The sequence below is a fragment of the Martes martes genome, assembly GCF_963455335.1.
Source record: "Martes martes genome assembly, chromosome: 1".
NCBI lineage: Eukaryota > Metazoa > Chordata > Mammalia > Carnivora > Mustelidae > Martes > Martes martes.
Genome location: NC_137888.1, coordinates 128,227,913 through 128,242,500, shown reverse-complemented (window position 1 = coordinate 128,242,500; position 14,588 = coordinate 128,227,913). Strand labels below are relative to the sequence as shown.

Here is a 14,588-nt window from a genome sequence, read left to right as displayed (position 1 = left end):
CAAAGACTCCACAGGTTTTGGGCGCTCAGAGCCCTAGGGGGCAGAGTACTACTCCACAGCCAGGGGGCGAGGCCCGGACGCGACCGAGATGACCCAGCCGCTGAGCCAATCACAGTGCCCCTCGGTCTGGTGACTTAGGCTCTAACTGGGACGTGCCGGAGAACCTCCGCGTTCTCGCATTTAACAAATTTTCATTCAGTCTCACAGCCGGAGGCCGCAGTCTTAAAGAAGGCAAACCCCCGTTAGTCGCCATGGGCAATTAGGAACGGAAAGGCCTTGTCCCACCCCAAATTTACTGTACCGGCAGCCGCAAGACCTACGGGTCCGGCTCAGAAAAGGGTCCGTCAGGACCGTGAGCCCAGGAATAAAAGATCCTGGTGTTTCCTCTAGCCGCCGGGCTGGAAAGGCAATATCGCAGGCTGTGGGCTTTGGACGCTAAGGACCCCCGGCCCTGCTGGGGCCCTGTCTCTTTGGACCAGGCGAAGAAGGAAGCTAAGAGGGACGTTTTGGTTTGTTTTGTTTTTCCTGAGGGGGAGCGATGACTGCAACGTACCGGAAGCGGTACCGAGGGAGGCCTGCAGGAGCTGCGGCGACGTGTCGTCTGGTGTCGCCTGTGCGGCGCTGGGAGCATTTCCCCAGGGTTCTGGGCTAGGAAGGCGGCGGCTGCGTGCCTCCTCACCCACCATTGGCGGAGCCAGCGGGCCTGGCAGCGTGGGGCGGCGGCGGCGAAGGCCTGGGCTGGGAGCGTTGGCGGCCGGGGTCCCAGCCATGGCCGAGTCCGTGGAGCGGCTGCAGCGACGGGTGGAGGAGCTGGAGCGGGAACTGGCACAGGAGAGGAGTCGGCGGGTCGTGGGAGGCGGCAACGGAGGAGGCGGCCGGGTCCGCATCGAGAAGATGAGCCCGGAGGTTGTGGACTCCAACCCCTACAGGTATTTGCGTTACGGGTCGGAGGCAGGCGAGGGCGTGAGGTCAAGGTCTGCGAGTTGTCTGGAGCGAGGCGCGCTCCCTTCCTTCCCTGCTTACACGGCCTTCCACCTCCCTCTTCTTGCCCTGGGTCCTGCTCCCAAACGCGCAAGGCCAAGTCTTAGCAGTGGTGGAAAGGTAGTCTTACTCTTAAAACACACCCACCCACCCCCGAAACAGTCAGCCATATGGTGCTGCTCTTGGGCCTGCTACGGATACGCGACCGGTTTCCTAATGCCCCTGTTCGTCTACCTCATTCTGCATAAAGCTGATAGTAATTAACTTTCAGAAGATGACATTAAATGTAAAACCCACTCACTAGTAAACTTCGAGTTTCATAAAGGCTTCTCAGTATTTCAAAATTGGGGACGTGGTGGGGAGAGCAGGATTAGCTTTTTTAAAGCTGTTCGACTTGACCAGCCCTGTCTGGTCCTGTCCTTTCAGCAGGCTGAATGTAGTGCAGTGGTTATAAAAGTAAGGACTCTAGAGCCAGAGCGATCGGATTCAAATCCCAGTACTTAGTAGCTGAGCAGCCGTGGAAAATATTTCTGTGTATAGTAGGGACCCATGGTATCAGTGAAATCTTCAGATAATACCTGAAACTGAAAATCCAGAAGTAACAATGCTGGCAAGCTATTTAGAAATTTGTTAGTAACGGGTGAAAATGAGGAAGGAGAGGAATAGGGGAGTTGGGATCGCAAGCCTGCACAATTTCGTAGCAAGCCTGGTAGAACTATTTGACTCTTTAAAGTGTAAATGAATGGGAAGGTTATGTATATGTATATAGATTTAATCATATATATATATTAGTCTCATATATATGATTAAATATATGTACATATATTAGTCTGTTTCATATATATGAAACAGACTAATGTCAATAACCAGGTAAAATACCTCTTAAGAGTACTTGGCTGTAGTTGGTGCTTACTAAAAGTGGACATCATCCATATCCATTATGGGCAGAGACAGCTGATGTTAAACTTTAAATATTTACATATGCTAAGAAAGCACAGAAAAATGTTGAAATTTCACTTTGACTTATCTCATCTGGACACGTAACATTTAAGTCAGTTGCTTCCATCTTGGCTGCATATTAGAGTATCTGAGGAGCATTTAAAAAAAAAAAAAATCTTGTTGCACAGGCTGCACCTGGAAGGATATTCGGAGTTTTTTTAAAGCTGCCCAAGTGACTTAATTTCATCTGGTAAAAGCCAGCTGAAAGATTTCTCTTAAAGCATTAGTAGTGATTGAGTTTGTGTTTTTCTGTGATGATGTGTGTTTACCTATATCACAATTAAAAGATTGTAAACTTTAAAACATTCATTTTTTTCTTTGTTTTAAGCCGCCTGATGGCATTGAAACGAATGGGAATTGTAAGCGACTATGAGGTATGGTAAGCCTTTCCAAGTTTTTGAAGATGATTTCAGTAAATGAAAATAATTTCTGATGACATTTTGGATTAAAAGTTAACCAAAAATAATATAATTTTGCATTTCACAGAAAATCCGAACCTTTGCTGTAGCAATAGTAGGTGTTGGTGGAGTTGGTAGTGTGACTGCTGAAATGCTGACAAGATGTGGCATTGGTAAGGTAAAAACATTTCTCTTTGCCTATCACATAGGGAAGCTACTCACTTCTGGAGTGAATCAGGTATAAATTAGGAATTTTTCTCATTAACTAATGGTTTATTAATTTGTGCTGTCTTTATTCATATTATACTTTCTACCTACAGGAGTTAAGACACAACCCCACCCAAATGGAAACTGATACTAAGGCTGATAAAACAAGGAATATTCAAAATTTTGTTCAGAGATTTTGTGTTTGGGATGATACATATTACAATTTGGGCTTAAATGTTTTAGATATAGAAGCTTAGGAGACAAGGCTGTTAAACTGATAGTGTGTGAAACATAGGCATCTAACATGTTTTCTAAACATGCTTTGTACAAGATGAACTAGAAAGCATGTACCTTTTTTTTTCAAAGAATAGTGGCACTTTATTAACTTATTTAGAAGTATTTGAAAAAATTGTAGTTGACAGAGAGTATTAGTTTCAAGTCTGCAACACAGTGAGTGATTTCAGCGGTTCTATGCATTACTCAGTGCTCATAAGTACAATCACCACCTGTCACCACACAACATTATAACAGCATTACTGACTATATTTCCTAGCTGTCCTCAGCCTTATAAAAGAAAAAAATCTTGCCATTCATGACAACATGGATGGTCCAGAGGGTATTATGCTAAGTGAAGTAAGAGAAAGACAAATACTGTATGATTTCACTTACATGTGGGATCTAAAAAACAAAACAAATGAACAAATGAAAAAACAGACTGTTAAGTGCAGAAAACAAACTGGTTGCTAGAGGGGAGGTGGGTGGGAAGATGGGTGAGATAGGTGAAGAGGATTAAGAGATAAAACTTGTAGTTAGAAAGTAAATATCCTTCTTACTCTTAAAATTGAAATGGAGAATACTCTAGATTTATTTATTTTTTTTTATTTTTTTTTTTTTAAAGATTTTATTTATTTATTTGACAGAGAGACAGATCACAAGTAGGCAGAGAGGCAGGCAGAGAGAGGAGGGGGAAGCAGGCTCCCTGCCGAGCAGAGAGCCCGATGTGGGACTCGATCCCAGGACCCTGGGATCATGACCTGAGCCGAAGGCAGAGGCTTTAACCCACTGAGCCACCCAGGCGCCCTCTAGATTTATTTTTTAACCTATACTTTTTTTTTCACTTTTTTTCTAAAATTGATTAGGTTGTGGGTAGGAAGGAGAGATAACCTTATACCAGTCTCAGATTTATAAAGCTAAAGTCTGTGATGTTTAATTCCTAATGGTTGAATGACAAGGCTTTCCACAGTTGATTTCTACCTCTTTAATTTGTCATTTTGACAAAGCAAGCATTTTTCCCCACGAGAGAGGAGGAAGCAGGCTCCCAGGACCCTGGGATCATGACCTGAGCTAAAGGCAGACACTTAACCAACTGAGCCACCCAGGCGTCCTCTGGGGGGATTTTTTCAGCATTACATGGAAGCTTGTTAGAAATAAATACTCCCAGGCCCTACCCCAGGTATACCAAATTAAGAATTTTAACAAAACTCCAGATGATTCATATGCATATTAAAGTTAGGGCAGTGCCCCTCTATTTCTGACAAGCACCCGGTGATACTGATGGTGCTAGCCCAGGCCACGTTTTGAGTAGCAAGGCTGTAGAACAGTGGTTATCAAATATTGCTGTAATTAGAATCACCTGGGAAATTCAACAAAATTTTGATAATCCAGAATGGAATAGAATCAATGTTTGTGGATGGGACCCAGACATCAGTATTTTTTAAAAACTCTCCTAGTGATCCAGTGTGCATTCAAGTTTATAAGTTAAGGATCTACGTAGGTAAGTTTCAGAACTCTTCATTATGTAAAACAGATAAAGCAGCAGCTAATTCATGGTTAAATAGGGAAGTGGAGGATTGGAGACTCAGAGCCCACCTTTTACTCCTTATGTGGTGTCCTGGATCACCAGATCCAGATTAGCTGCTTTATTTTACAGATGAAGATACAGGCCTAAAAAGTGAGTGACTTACCATGATCAGAACTAATTAGTGACAGAGCTACAACTCATACCTCCTATCCCCAAATTTGAGATTTCCTTAACTTATAAACTATTATTAGGCTGAAGACTCAAATTGCATACTTGGCCTGACCTAATAAATACTGTCTACTGAGCTAAAATAAACTATACTTTGTTTTAAGTTGAGTCAAAAAATTATCATAGAGGACAGACAGGGGTGTTGTATTTTCTAGCAAGATTAAGGGTTACCAGGGTTGTAGGTTGGATTAATTTTGTTATTGTTGTTAATAAGATCCCCCCTTCTTTTTTTTTTTTCTTTTTGTAAATTTAGTGTGTGCAGGATAGTACACCACAAGCCACAGCCCCCTTAACCACTGCGGTAGCCTTTGCCTCTGTGCTTGTCCTGCCTGGCCTTTTCCTCCATTTTTTTTTTTTTTTAATCTAGAATGCTGAGAATTGTGTTAAAAAGTCACAGTATTTTAGATAAAGGAAGGGACCTTGGAAGTATTTGAGTGCAACCTCATAATTTCTTACTGATAAGAAATGGGATCTTTAAAGGGTGTATGTATGAGTGTTGAGTGTGAGAAATGCTGTTGTGCCTAAATATATAGAGAAGGAAACAACAATTAACTTACTGATTAATAATTCTCTTTGGGGTGATATTTTAGCCATGGGCTAAGAATGGTGTCCTAGTCACAAAAGGAGTCATGTTATACTATAATTTTAAGTTATGACATTTGTTATTTTAAAATTTCATTTATCTACTATGTTCTTGGCTTTTAGTAAACAATTAAAATGAAATGGAATTTCTCAGTGAATCATTTAGGGAGACAGTAAGTGTTATGGTTCAGGTGCAGATGCTGGGTTGAGAATGCCTGAATTTGAATCCCATTGTCATGTATATTAGTTGAGTGGCTTTGGGGTGTGTGCCATAGTTGTCTCATTTATACCTATATGAGCACTAAATGAATTAATATATGATACCTAGTGTTTTTGAGTGAGTTTGTATTATTAGTGTCAAACTGTTAAACCCACCAAATGTGAAGTCCACTAATTTATTGTTATTGTTATTTTTAGTTTATATTTTGGTATGTTTTTCATTAGAATACCACTATTTTCATTTTAGTTGCTACTCTTTGACTATGACAAGGTGGAACTGGCCAATATGAATAGACTTTTCTTCCAGCCTCATCAAGCAGGATTAAGTAAAGTTCAAGCAGCAGAATATACTTTGAGGTAAATGGAATAACAGTTAAAGACTATATTTAGTGAAATCTTAGTTTGTGTATTTTGTATAAGTTAATGCATAAATTTGGGGTGTCTGGGTGGCTCAGTTGGTTAGGTGACTGTCTTCGGCTCAGGTCATGATCCTGGAGTCCCAGGATCAAGTCCCACATTGGGCTCCATGCTCAGCAGGGAGTCTGCTTCTCCCTCCGACCCTTTCCCCTCTTGTGCTCTCTCTCTTGCTTTCGCTCAAATAAATAAAATCTTAAAAAAAAAGTGCATAGATTTTTCTCCATAAAAATTCAGGTTTTACTTCTACAAATTGTCTTACCTCTTGGAACGGGGTTGGCAACAGTTTTCTGTTTAGGGCTAGATAGTAAATATTTTAGGCTTTGAAGGCCAACTATGAAACTGCCCAGCTATGTAGTGGTAGTGTACTAACAGCTGTAGGCAGTAGAAATATGAATGAGCATGGCTGAGCTCCAATAAAACTTTGTTTATGGACTCTGAATTTTAAATTCCATGTAATTTTAGCATGTTATGAAATATTGTCCTGTTCTGCCACCATGTGAAAAAGGAACAATCATCCGTAGCTTGCGGACTTCATAAAAACAGGTGGTAGGTAAGATTTGCCCAAGGGCTATGCTTTGCAATCCTTACTCTAAGAAGTTTCTTTGTGGCCTCAAACATACTTGCACTGAATTAAATAAGGAACAAAGAAGCTCTTTTGTCAGGCTAGGCTGTAGCTCACAGAGGTGATAAAGGCTTAATTCTGAGCACACACATGGTGGGAACATTTCTGTAATCCTGCAGTCGACACATTTTGAATGTAGTCCTTGAAGTGGGTCAAAGGAAATAGAAGAGGGCTATGGGTTTTCTTTGAATCGCTTGAATTCCATTTTTCTAATCTCTGTTAAACTTTTTCAGCTTTCACTTAGTATTCCCATTGGTAGTTTAATAATCACTCCTTTTTCCTTCTTAGGAACATTAATCCTGATGTTCTTTTTGAAATACACAACTATAATATAACCACAGTAGAAAACTTTCAACATTTCATGGATAGAATAAGGTAAAATTTTATTTATGAGTATTTTGCAATGTCCAGCTCAGTTAAACAAGTATCATTAGAAAATCAATTGATGTGTAACTCAGTGAGTTGGTAGATTTGATACATGTTTCTGTTTTTAAAATAGTTATTTTTGTGTGACCCTTATTAGGAGCTCGGTAAAAAGTAAATATTGTCCAAAAAACAGTAGTAACAATAAAAAACCAAACCCTGTTATAATGATAGAAAAAGGGATCTTCAACTGTAAGTTCTGTGTTCTAGATTATATTTCTTTGTGAAAGTGGTTTTCTGCAGACTCTTGTAACACTACTGAGATACTGAATTATATTCAGTTTTTATTACATTTACATTTGGAGTGAAACATGAATGAAGTCTGAAAGCTGATAAGGCAATTGTAACTTCTGTGAATAGACTTTATACTTTTTTGTGCCAGGCAAAGTACTGTAATATCATTGATACTCATATTAGTCACTCAATACATACTAGATCTTTAATATTAAATACTATGTCATAATTATACTCAAACATTTACTGAAAGAATAAGTGTGTGCCTGAAGAAATAGAGTCTAACTAGAGTGTATTTTGTGTCCTGATTTTTTTTTTCCAAATAAAATTTATTTTCTTTACCTAGTAATGGTGGATTAGAAGAGGGAAGACCTGTTGACCTAGTTCTTAGCTGTGTGGACAATTTTGAAGCCCGGATGACAATAAATACAGTAAGTATCCCTATTGTATAAGAAGTTACACTCATGGGCTTATCCATTTTTTTTTCTATAGTTCTGCATTTAAGAATAGTTCTGCATTTAAACCTTCATGTAATATGTTTTGTTAATTTTTAATTATTTTTTACTCTACTTTTGAAATTCTGATAACTCTGGGATCTGTCTAGCCTTGCTGGTATGGCTTCTGTTTCAGTATCCTATTCTCTCTTATGCCAGTAGAGGCAACTGTAAAATTGTAGATACTTCTGATACATAATTTTTAAAATAAATGACAATCTTAAAATGTCTCTAACTCTATGTTAGCATTGGTTTTAATTTTTGTTACTTTAGGTAAAGATAGAAATATGTATAAACTGCCTACAAACCTGGTTTCTCAGAGATAAAATTCTTTAATTACCATGTTTTCAGTTTTTCAAAAGATATTTTGCAGTTTTGATGCTGAAATTATTTTAGAAAAATGAATTTTGTACCTTAATAAGAAAGATGTATTAGATAATAAGCCTAATGGTTGAATATAGTTAAATAAATATTTGTTGGGTATTTACTTAAATGCAGTCTGTTTACTTTTTAAATAAAGTGGCATTTGCCAAGGAATTCCACTATTCACAGCTTTCCTCTTTTGAAAAATTAAAAAACCCTTGGTAATCCATTTAATTAAATCCCAATTTTTGATGAAAAAAACTTACAGTAAATTACTTCTTTTTATGTTATTTTGTTTTCATCTGTTTCTACCAAGGCTTGTAATGAACTTGGGCAAACGTGGATGGAGTCTGGGGTCAGTGAAAATGCAGTTTCAGGGCATATACAGCTCATAATTCCTGGAGAATCTGCTTGTTTTGCGGTAGGCTTGATTCATTTTGGCTTATTTTTTTCACTATTAAGTACTAGAGTTCCAAGGGGTATTCAAAAATGTATTCAGAGAAAAAAATAAACTTTGGATGCGATGGAATACTATTTTGAGCATGTTACACTTTTCTCCTTTTGTTTTGAAATATATTTTCTTTCATTCTTTTTCATGTAGTGTGCTCCACCACTTGTAGTTGCTGCAAATATTGATGAAAAGACTCTGAAACGAGAAGGTGTTTGCGCAGCCAGTCTTCCTACTACAATGGGAGTGGTTGCTGGGATCTTAGTACAAAATGTGTTAAAGTGAGTGAGGGGTAATTTTTCTGAATAGTCTTGTTTGTTTTTGATAAAAATATATTTCAGAAAGCATTTCAAATATTGGAGTTACCAGCTAAGTATTTATTTTTTTAAAAATCTAGTTTCAAATACATGTAAGTTTTTAAATATAATACATATGTACTTTAAATTTACATACATATTCTAGTATATCTAATTTAAATATAAGCGTACATATTAATACACATATGTCACTATGTATTTGGAATAGTTCATGTTAAATGGTACAGTGGAACTGGTGTATTTATATATGAAGTATTAACCAAATGATTTAAATCTCTGCAGTTTTGACCAAAGGGCATAAACACACTTCCTTATTTAATTCTTACTAAAAATAATATGAATGTGATTAAATATTAATGAGGATAATATCTCTGCTAGCCAAAAACAGATATCCAGCAACCACACCATCTAAACTATAGTAACAAAGGAGCGCAAAGATTTCTTTGCAGCTAAAATTAATTTCAAAAGGTTTTTAAACCAACTCACACTTTATTAAAAGCAGAACCCCTTTAAGGGTTCTCTATCTCAGGCCATTTTTTTCCTCACTTTACAGCTTTAGTAAGCTTTTTTATGTTTCCTAACCCTCCAGTGTAGTAAGAACAAATTGCAGCATGATATAGAGAGGTACCCTGATACCAGAACCATCAGCTACCAATAAAAAAAATTGTAAAAAGCATACATGAGAACTCTCAAGGCAACTGTCTAGGGCTAGTTCATATAAGTAGACTTCACAACTGTGCAAACTGTATAAACTTCAGTAGGCCCTACCTAAAAATATTTAACAGTATGCTACAAAAAGGTGGGGGGATCATGGTTATAAACTGTTCTCTTAAGGATATGTGATATTTAGTCAGCCCCTTATTGATGGACATTAAAGTTATTTACAGACTTTTTTGCTTCTGTTAACAATGCTGCAAACAACATCTTATATATATTTTTGTATAGTAGATTTTTATAGATAAAAATTTTTAGAGGTGGAATTTCTGAGTTTATGCAGTATTTGACAGTACTAAATTTCTCCTTCAAAAATACACATTTCTATCACAGTGTAGGAATACGTGGTTCACCCACACCTGATAACATTTGGTATCATTAGACTTCTTAATCTTTCTTAATATGATGGGTGAAAAAGGGTATCTCATTTTAATTTTCAGTTGTTTATGGAAAGGGGTAAGCACTTAGAGTTTTCTGTGAATTGTCTGCTTCATATCATTTGGTCAGTTTTCTGTCTTTAAAAATGTTTTATTTATTTATTTGACAGAGAGAGACGAGGGAATACAAGCAGGGGGAGTGGGAGAGGGAAAAGCAGGCTCCTCACTGAGGAGTTTGATGCGGGGCTTAGTCCTAGGACCCTGAGATCATGACCTGAGCCAAAGGCAGACGCTTAACATCTGAGCCACCCAGTCGCTCAGTTTTTTTTTTTTTATCTTATATATTAACATTCATTGCAAATATTTTTCCTTTTGTATTTATTTTGTATGTGATTCCCCGCCCCCCCCCCTTCATATAAGCTTCTAAAAGGAGTTAGATTTGACTAGTAGGGAGCACAAGGGCACACTGGAAATGTTCTGTTTTTGATCTGGTAGTGATTACATGGTTGAAGACTTGGAAAATTTCAGTGAGCTGTATATTTAAGATTGTAAACTTTAAGTCGTGTATAAAAACTTTAAAAAAGCAGTTAGATTTAGTACCATATCTCAGAAATTCTTCACTTGGACATCAGTACTTAAAGTACCATTTTGTTACAAAAATCATTAAGTACTTCAATACCATTTCTTAAAAATTCAGTTATTTCTAATACTTATATGGTTTATTTAAGTGTACTTTGATTTGTTTTTCTAGGTTTCTGTTAAATTTTGGTACTGTTAGTTTTTACCTTGGATATAATGCAATGCAGGACTTTTTTCCTACTATGTCCATGAAGCCAAATCCTCAGTGTGATGACAGAAACTGCAGGAAGCAGCAGGAAGAATATAAGGTATACATCTATCCATCAGAATGTATGAGAGGTCATATTATTTGGATAATAATTGAAAACAGTTACTTAGATTTGGAATATAAGATAAATGGATTCTGGATTTTGAAAGTTTTATTTATTGTATCTCTAAGTTAGAAATGTTAGTAAAAAATTCACCATGTTTCAAAAGTGAAAAATCTCTCTGGAGTTCGTTCTCATTTTTGGTAAAGAAAAAAGCCTGTCTGAATTCTTGCTCAATGCTTCAAAGGCCCGAGATTACGAACTTTTGATACTATTTGATTTCTACAGAAAAAGGTAGCAGCACTGCCCAAACAGGAGACTGCTCAAGAAGAGGAAGAGATTATACATGAAGATAATGAATGGGGTAGGAATTCTTTCATGAATTGAAATGGCAGTGTCAAATCTTTTATGGGAGGAGATATAATTTTAATTACACAGCTTTTGAGTAATTATTGCTTAAGTTCCTTGAAAACTGTTACCGTATTTAACTCTATAGGTATTGAGCTGGTATCAGAAGTTTCAGAAGAGGAACTGAAAAATTCTTCAGGTCCAGTTCCTGACTTACCTGAAGGAATTACAGTGGCATACACAATTCCCAAAAAGGTATGCCCAAAATCTGATTTATCATAAGTATATGTTACATAAGAGAAAGTTTTTACTTACCTTCTTTCATCTTCATCCTATTTTATAATGCCAATGCAATATTTACTGTTGTAGATATTTTATACTATGGGCATTAAGATGTGTAAGAGAAGGTGTTCAGTGTTAATGTGGAAATAGGCACAGTGCCTTTTTTAAAGGTTTTTATTTATTTATTTGACAGAGACACAGCGAGAGAGGGAACACAGCAGGGGGAGTGGGAGAGGGAGAAGTGCTGAGCAGAGAGCCCAAAGGGCACAGTGCCTTTTAAACTGTTTGAAACACAGACCTAAAACAGTGTTCCTGACTCATAAATGGATCAGATAAAGTAGATTTTGATTAAATGAATATAACATTTTTGTATATTGAGCATTTTAGCTGTAATACCATTTTAAAAATACCACTGCAATAGAAATCTCAGGAATATTGAAATTATGGCCTTGTAAATCAAAAGATTGGTGGGGAATGTAAAGGATTTTGTCTGTCCTAAAAATTAGAAGGCATCTTTCTTAAAGTTTACTTTGTAAACTACTTGAACATGGTTAAAACTTAGTGATTATATATTCCTAAGCATCACAAATTTTATATGGTTATTTTCTCACTATGTTTCCCTCATTTGTTGATAGCAAGAAGATTCTGTAGCTGAAGTAACTGTGGAAGATTCTGGTGAAAGCTTGGAAGACCTTATGGCCAAGATGAAGAATATGTAGATAATGGACTGACCTATATTTTATTTCCTGAGTTAAGCCTATACCCTTGCAATTAAAAAAAAAAAAAAAACAAAAAACTAAAAACTGACAAAGCTTAGGGCAATATTACTTGATATATAATCTTCATAGAATTGTTACACTTTTTGAAAATAGTGTTGTTTGTCCCTTTTTCTCTTTAACTAAATCCATAACTCCTAAAACTCATGTTTCAATCTAGTTAAAACTTGAAAACCCAGCCACTGAAATGTTTTGCCCTTTTGGGAGGGGTGGGAAGAAAGGACCTATATGATGCTCTATTTGTTCTCCTTCCAGTAATCCTTTGTGGTCTGTTGCCTAAGACCATGGATAATAAAGTAGTATGTGGTTCTCAAATATAGGGAAAGGACAGGAGGTACAATCAATTGATTAGAGCTAGCAGATATCTACTCATTTTCTGTAGAATCCCTCTCTATAAGAAAACTGTCCACTGTTATTAACTTGGCCAACAATGAATTTAAAATAGTTAATCTATAAAATAAAAAATATCCTCTCAAATGTTAACCTGACTAAATACAAGCTAAAATGTAGTCATCGGAAAAGTATGTAAATCTCTGAATTCAAAACAAGACAAAGGCAAATAAAAGTAAGCTTTCTTCATGGATAAATAAAGGTACTTTCAGGAAGTAAAAATCATTGCATTTCTGCACTAACCAAGGAAAAGAACTCCTTGCATGAGTAGAACATATATCTGGAGTCACTGCACTTTATTGATGAGCAAGGAGTACACGCAGTTTAAGATTATCTAGATTATACCTGTTATATAGGCTACCTTCTGAGTACTTCATTTAAATTTGATTCTCTAAATAATTAGATAGTTGTCCTGTATTGGCATAAAAGAGACCTAAATTACCTCTATAATGACTGACATGTATTTATTCACTGGAAGAGTATCATTTACCCTGATCATGACCACTAAATTATAAATTGATAAACTGGTTTTCTCTAAAGTTGCATACAAATAATGAAACCTTAGAGAGCCTTAGTTAAATTTCCAATGGTTCGGAGACCAATGAAAAATATGCATGTGTAACCATTATCAGTAGGATGTTACTATACTATGCTAATCTACTTTAATTTTTTTACTTGAAGATATGAATGATTAAATTGTATCTCTAGGGAAGAAATGTTAGTACAAAATGAAAAATGCAATTTCCACTTATAAATTTCTAAAGTCTGATTTCAGAAAGTCCCAAATATCAAATATGTTCAACATATTTGCTTTGAGATTCTAGAATCATATAGTGATTCTTCTGTTTAGAATAAGGTTAGGAAAGTAAGGGAGTGGTAGCCTTGAAATTTATGTTGCCTTGGTAGGTCCTTTGCCATTAAAAAAATTAGTGAATTCATCTGTAAAACAGTTTTTTCCTAGTTATGGGAGATATTTTGAACTTCAGAAAAGAAATGGAGTCTTTCTAAAAATAATCCCATTCCTTTGGAACATCTGGTAAACTGATTCAGTCAGGCTTTGCTTACAATTTTTTTTTTTTTTTTTAAGTAAGCTCCATACCCAGCATGGAGCCCAACACGGGGCTTCAACTCACAACTATGCTTTGCTTATAATGTAAAGATTGTATAGTTTGATAAAGTAGAATAGCCAGAACTCACCCTTGTTCTGATCAACATGGCATTGTACACTGTTGTTGTCTTAACACTGTACCAGCTATTACCTAAGTTATCTAATTTGTCTAGTGTCTTCCATTAACAAATAGTTGGATGATTTACCAGGAAAAAAATCTGGTAACAGGTATCTTCTGCTACCTGGAGTGCTCTCTTGGCAGTCTGTATGCCATGAAAAAAAAAAAGTGTGTGTGTGTGTGTGTATATATATATATATATATGTGTGTGTGTATATATATATATAAAATTTATATACATACATACACACACACAGTATGGCCAATTTTGGGAAATTAATTATCACCAAGTTTTACATTACTAAATAAACCTCTAGTGCTTGACCATATTTTTAAACCCTATCTAAAGTGAAAGAAGGAAACACACTCCCCAAATTGCCATAACACAAAGGCTCTAAATTACAGTAAAACAGTATGTTCAGGTTTAACCCATTCCCCATGGTGAATGGGAAGTTAATTTATGTACCACTTAAATGTTTTATGTAGTGAAAAAAAAATGTGTCCTAGGTTTTCTCACATAGAAACAACTCCTTGAATACCTGCAGACACATTGATCAATACAAAAAGATAATAACCAAAAAAAAAAAAAGATAACCATTTAAGAATATTAAGGAAGCTTTAACCCTCCAATTGCATTTTTTCCCATACTTTCTGTAAAGTATTAATGAAAACCATAACTAACATTATTTGGTTCCTACCAATTCAGATGTAACTGAGTTGTCTAAAAGCTGCCTTTTTCATCATGAAGGTGTGAATCAATATGAACATATTTCTATTTGAGAACTCAAATACAAAGAGATGTGTGTCCCAGATTTTTTTTTTTCCTCAAAGACTTTGTCAGAGAACATGAGCCAG

General features: G+C 36.4%; 1 protein-coding gene across 3 annotated transcripts; it reads left to right on the top strand.

Moving 5' to 3' along the window:
* UBA5 (ubiquitin like modifier activating enzyme 5) lies at positions 1-13,845 on the top strand. 3 transcript variants are annotated; one of them, XM_080827176.1, is made up of 12 exons: positions 1-929; positions 2,309-2,354; positions 2,467-2,556; positions 5,663-5,772; positions 6,743-6,829; positions 7,458-7,542; positions 8,285-8,389; positions 8,570-8,697; positions 10,576-10,711; positions 11,000-11,075; positions 11,208-11,314; positions 11,977-13,845. In XM_080827176.1, exons 1-12 carry the CDS (start codon positions 769-771, stop codon positions 12,058-12,060), a joined length of 1,215 nt encoding a protein of 404 aa, XP_080683302.1. In that variant the 5' UTR covers positions 1-768; the 3' UTR covers positions 12,061-13,845. The 3 variants fall into 3 exon arrangements, with proteins under 3 accessions (XP_080683302.1, XP_080683303.1, XP_080683304.1); XM_080827177.1 differs by lacking the exon at positions 2,467-2,556 and having other exon boundaries at positions 395-929; XM_080827178.1 differs by lacking the exons at positions 1-929; positions 2,309-2,354 and having other exon boundaries at positions 2,465-2,551.
* The last annotated feature ends 743 nt before the right edge of the window (positions 13,846-14,588 follow it).

What these genes read in the sequence shown, in the direction of transcription:
- UBA5 (XM_080827176.1), top strand. Translation starts at nt 769, where the DNA reads ATGGCCGAGTCCGTGGAGCGGCTGCAGCGACGGGTGGAGGAGCTGGAG. An exon ending in CATTTCATGGATAGAATAAG is followed by an intron (nt 6,830 to 7,457) that starts GTAAAATTTTAT and finishes TTCTTTACCTAG; the next exon opens with TAATGGTGGATTAGAAGAGG. An exon ending in CCCGGATGACAATAAATACA is followed by an intron (nt 7,543 to 8,284) that starts GTAAGTATCCCT and finishes GTTTCTACCAAG; the next exon opens with GCTTGTAATGAACTTGGGCA.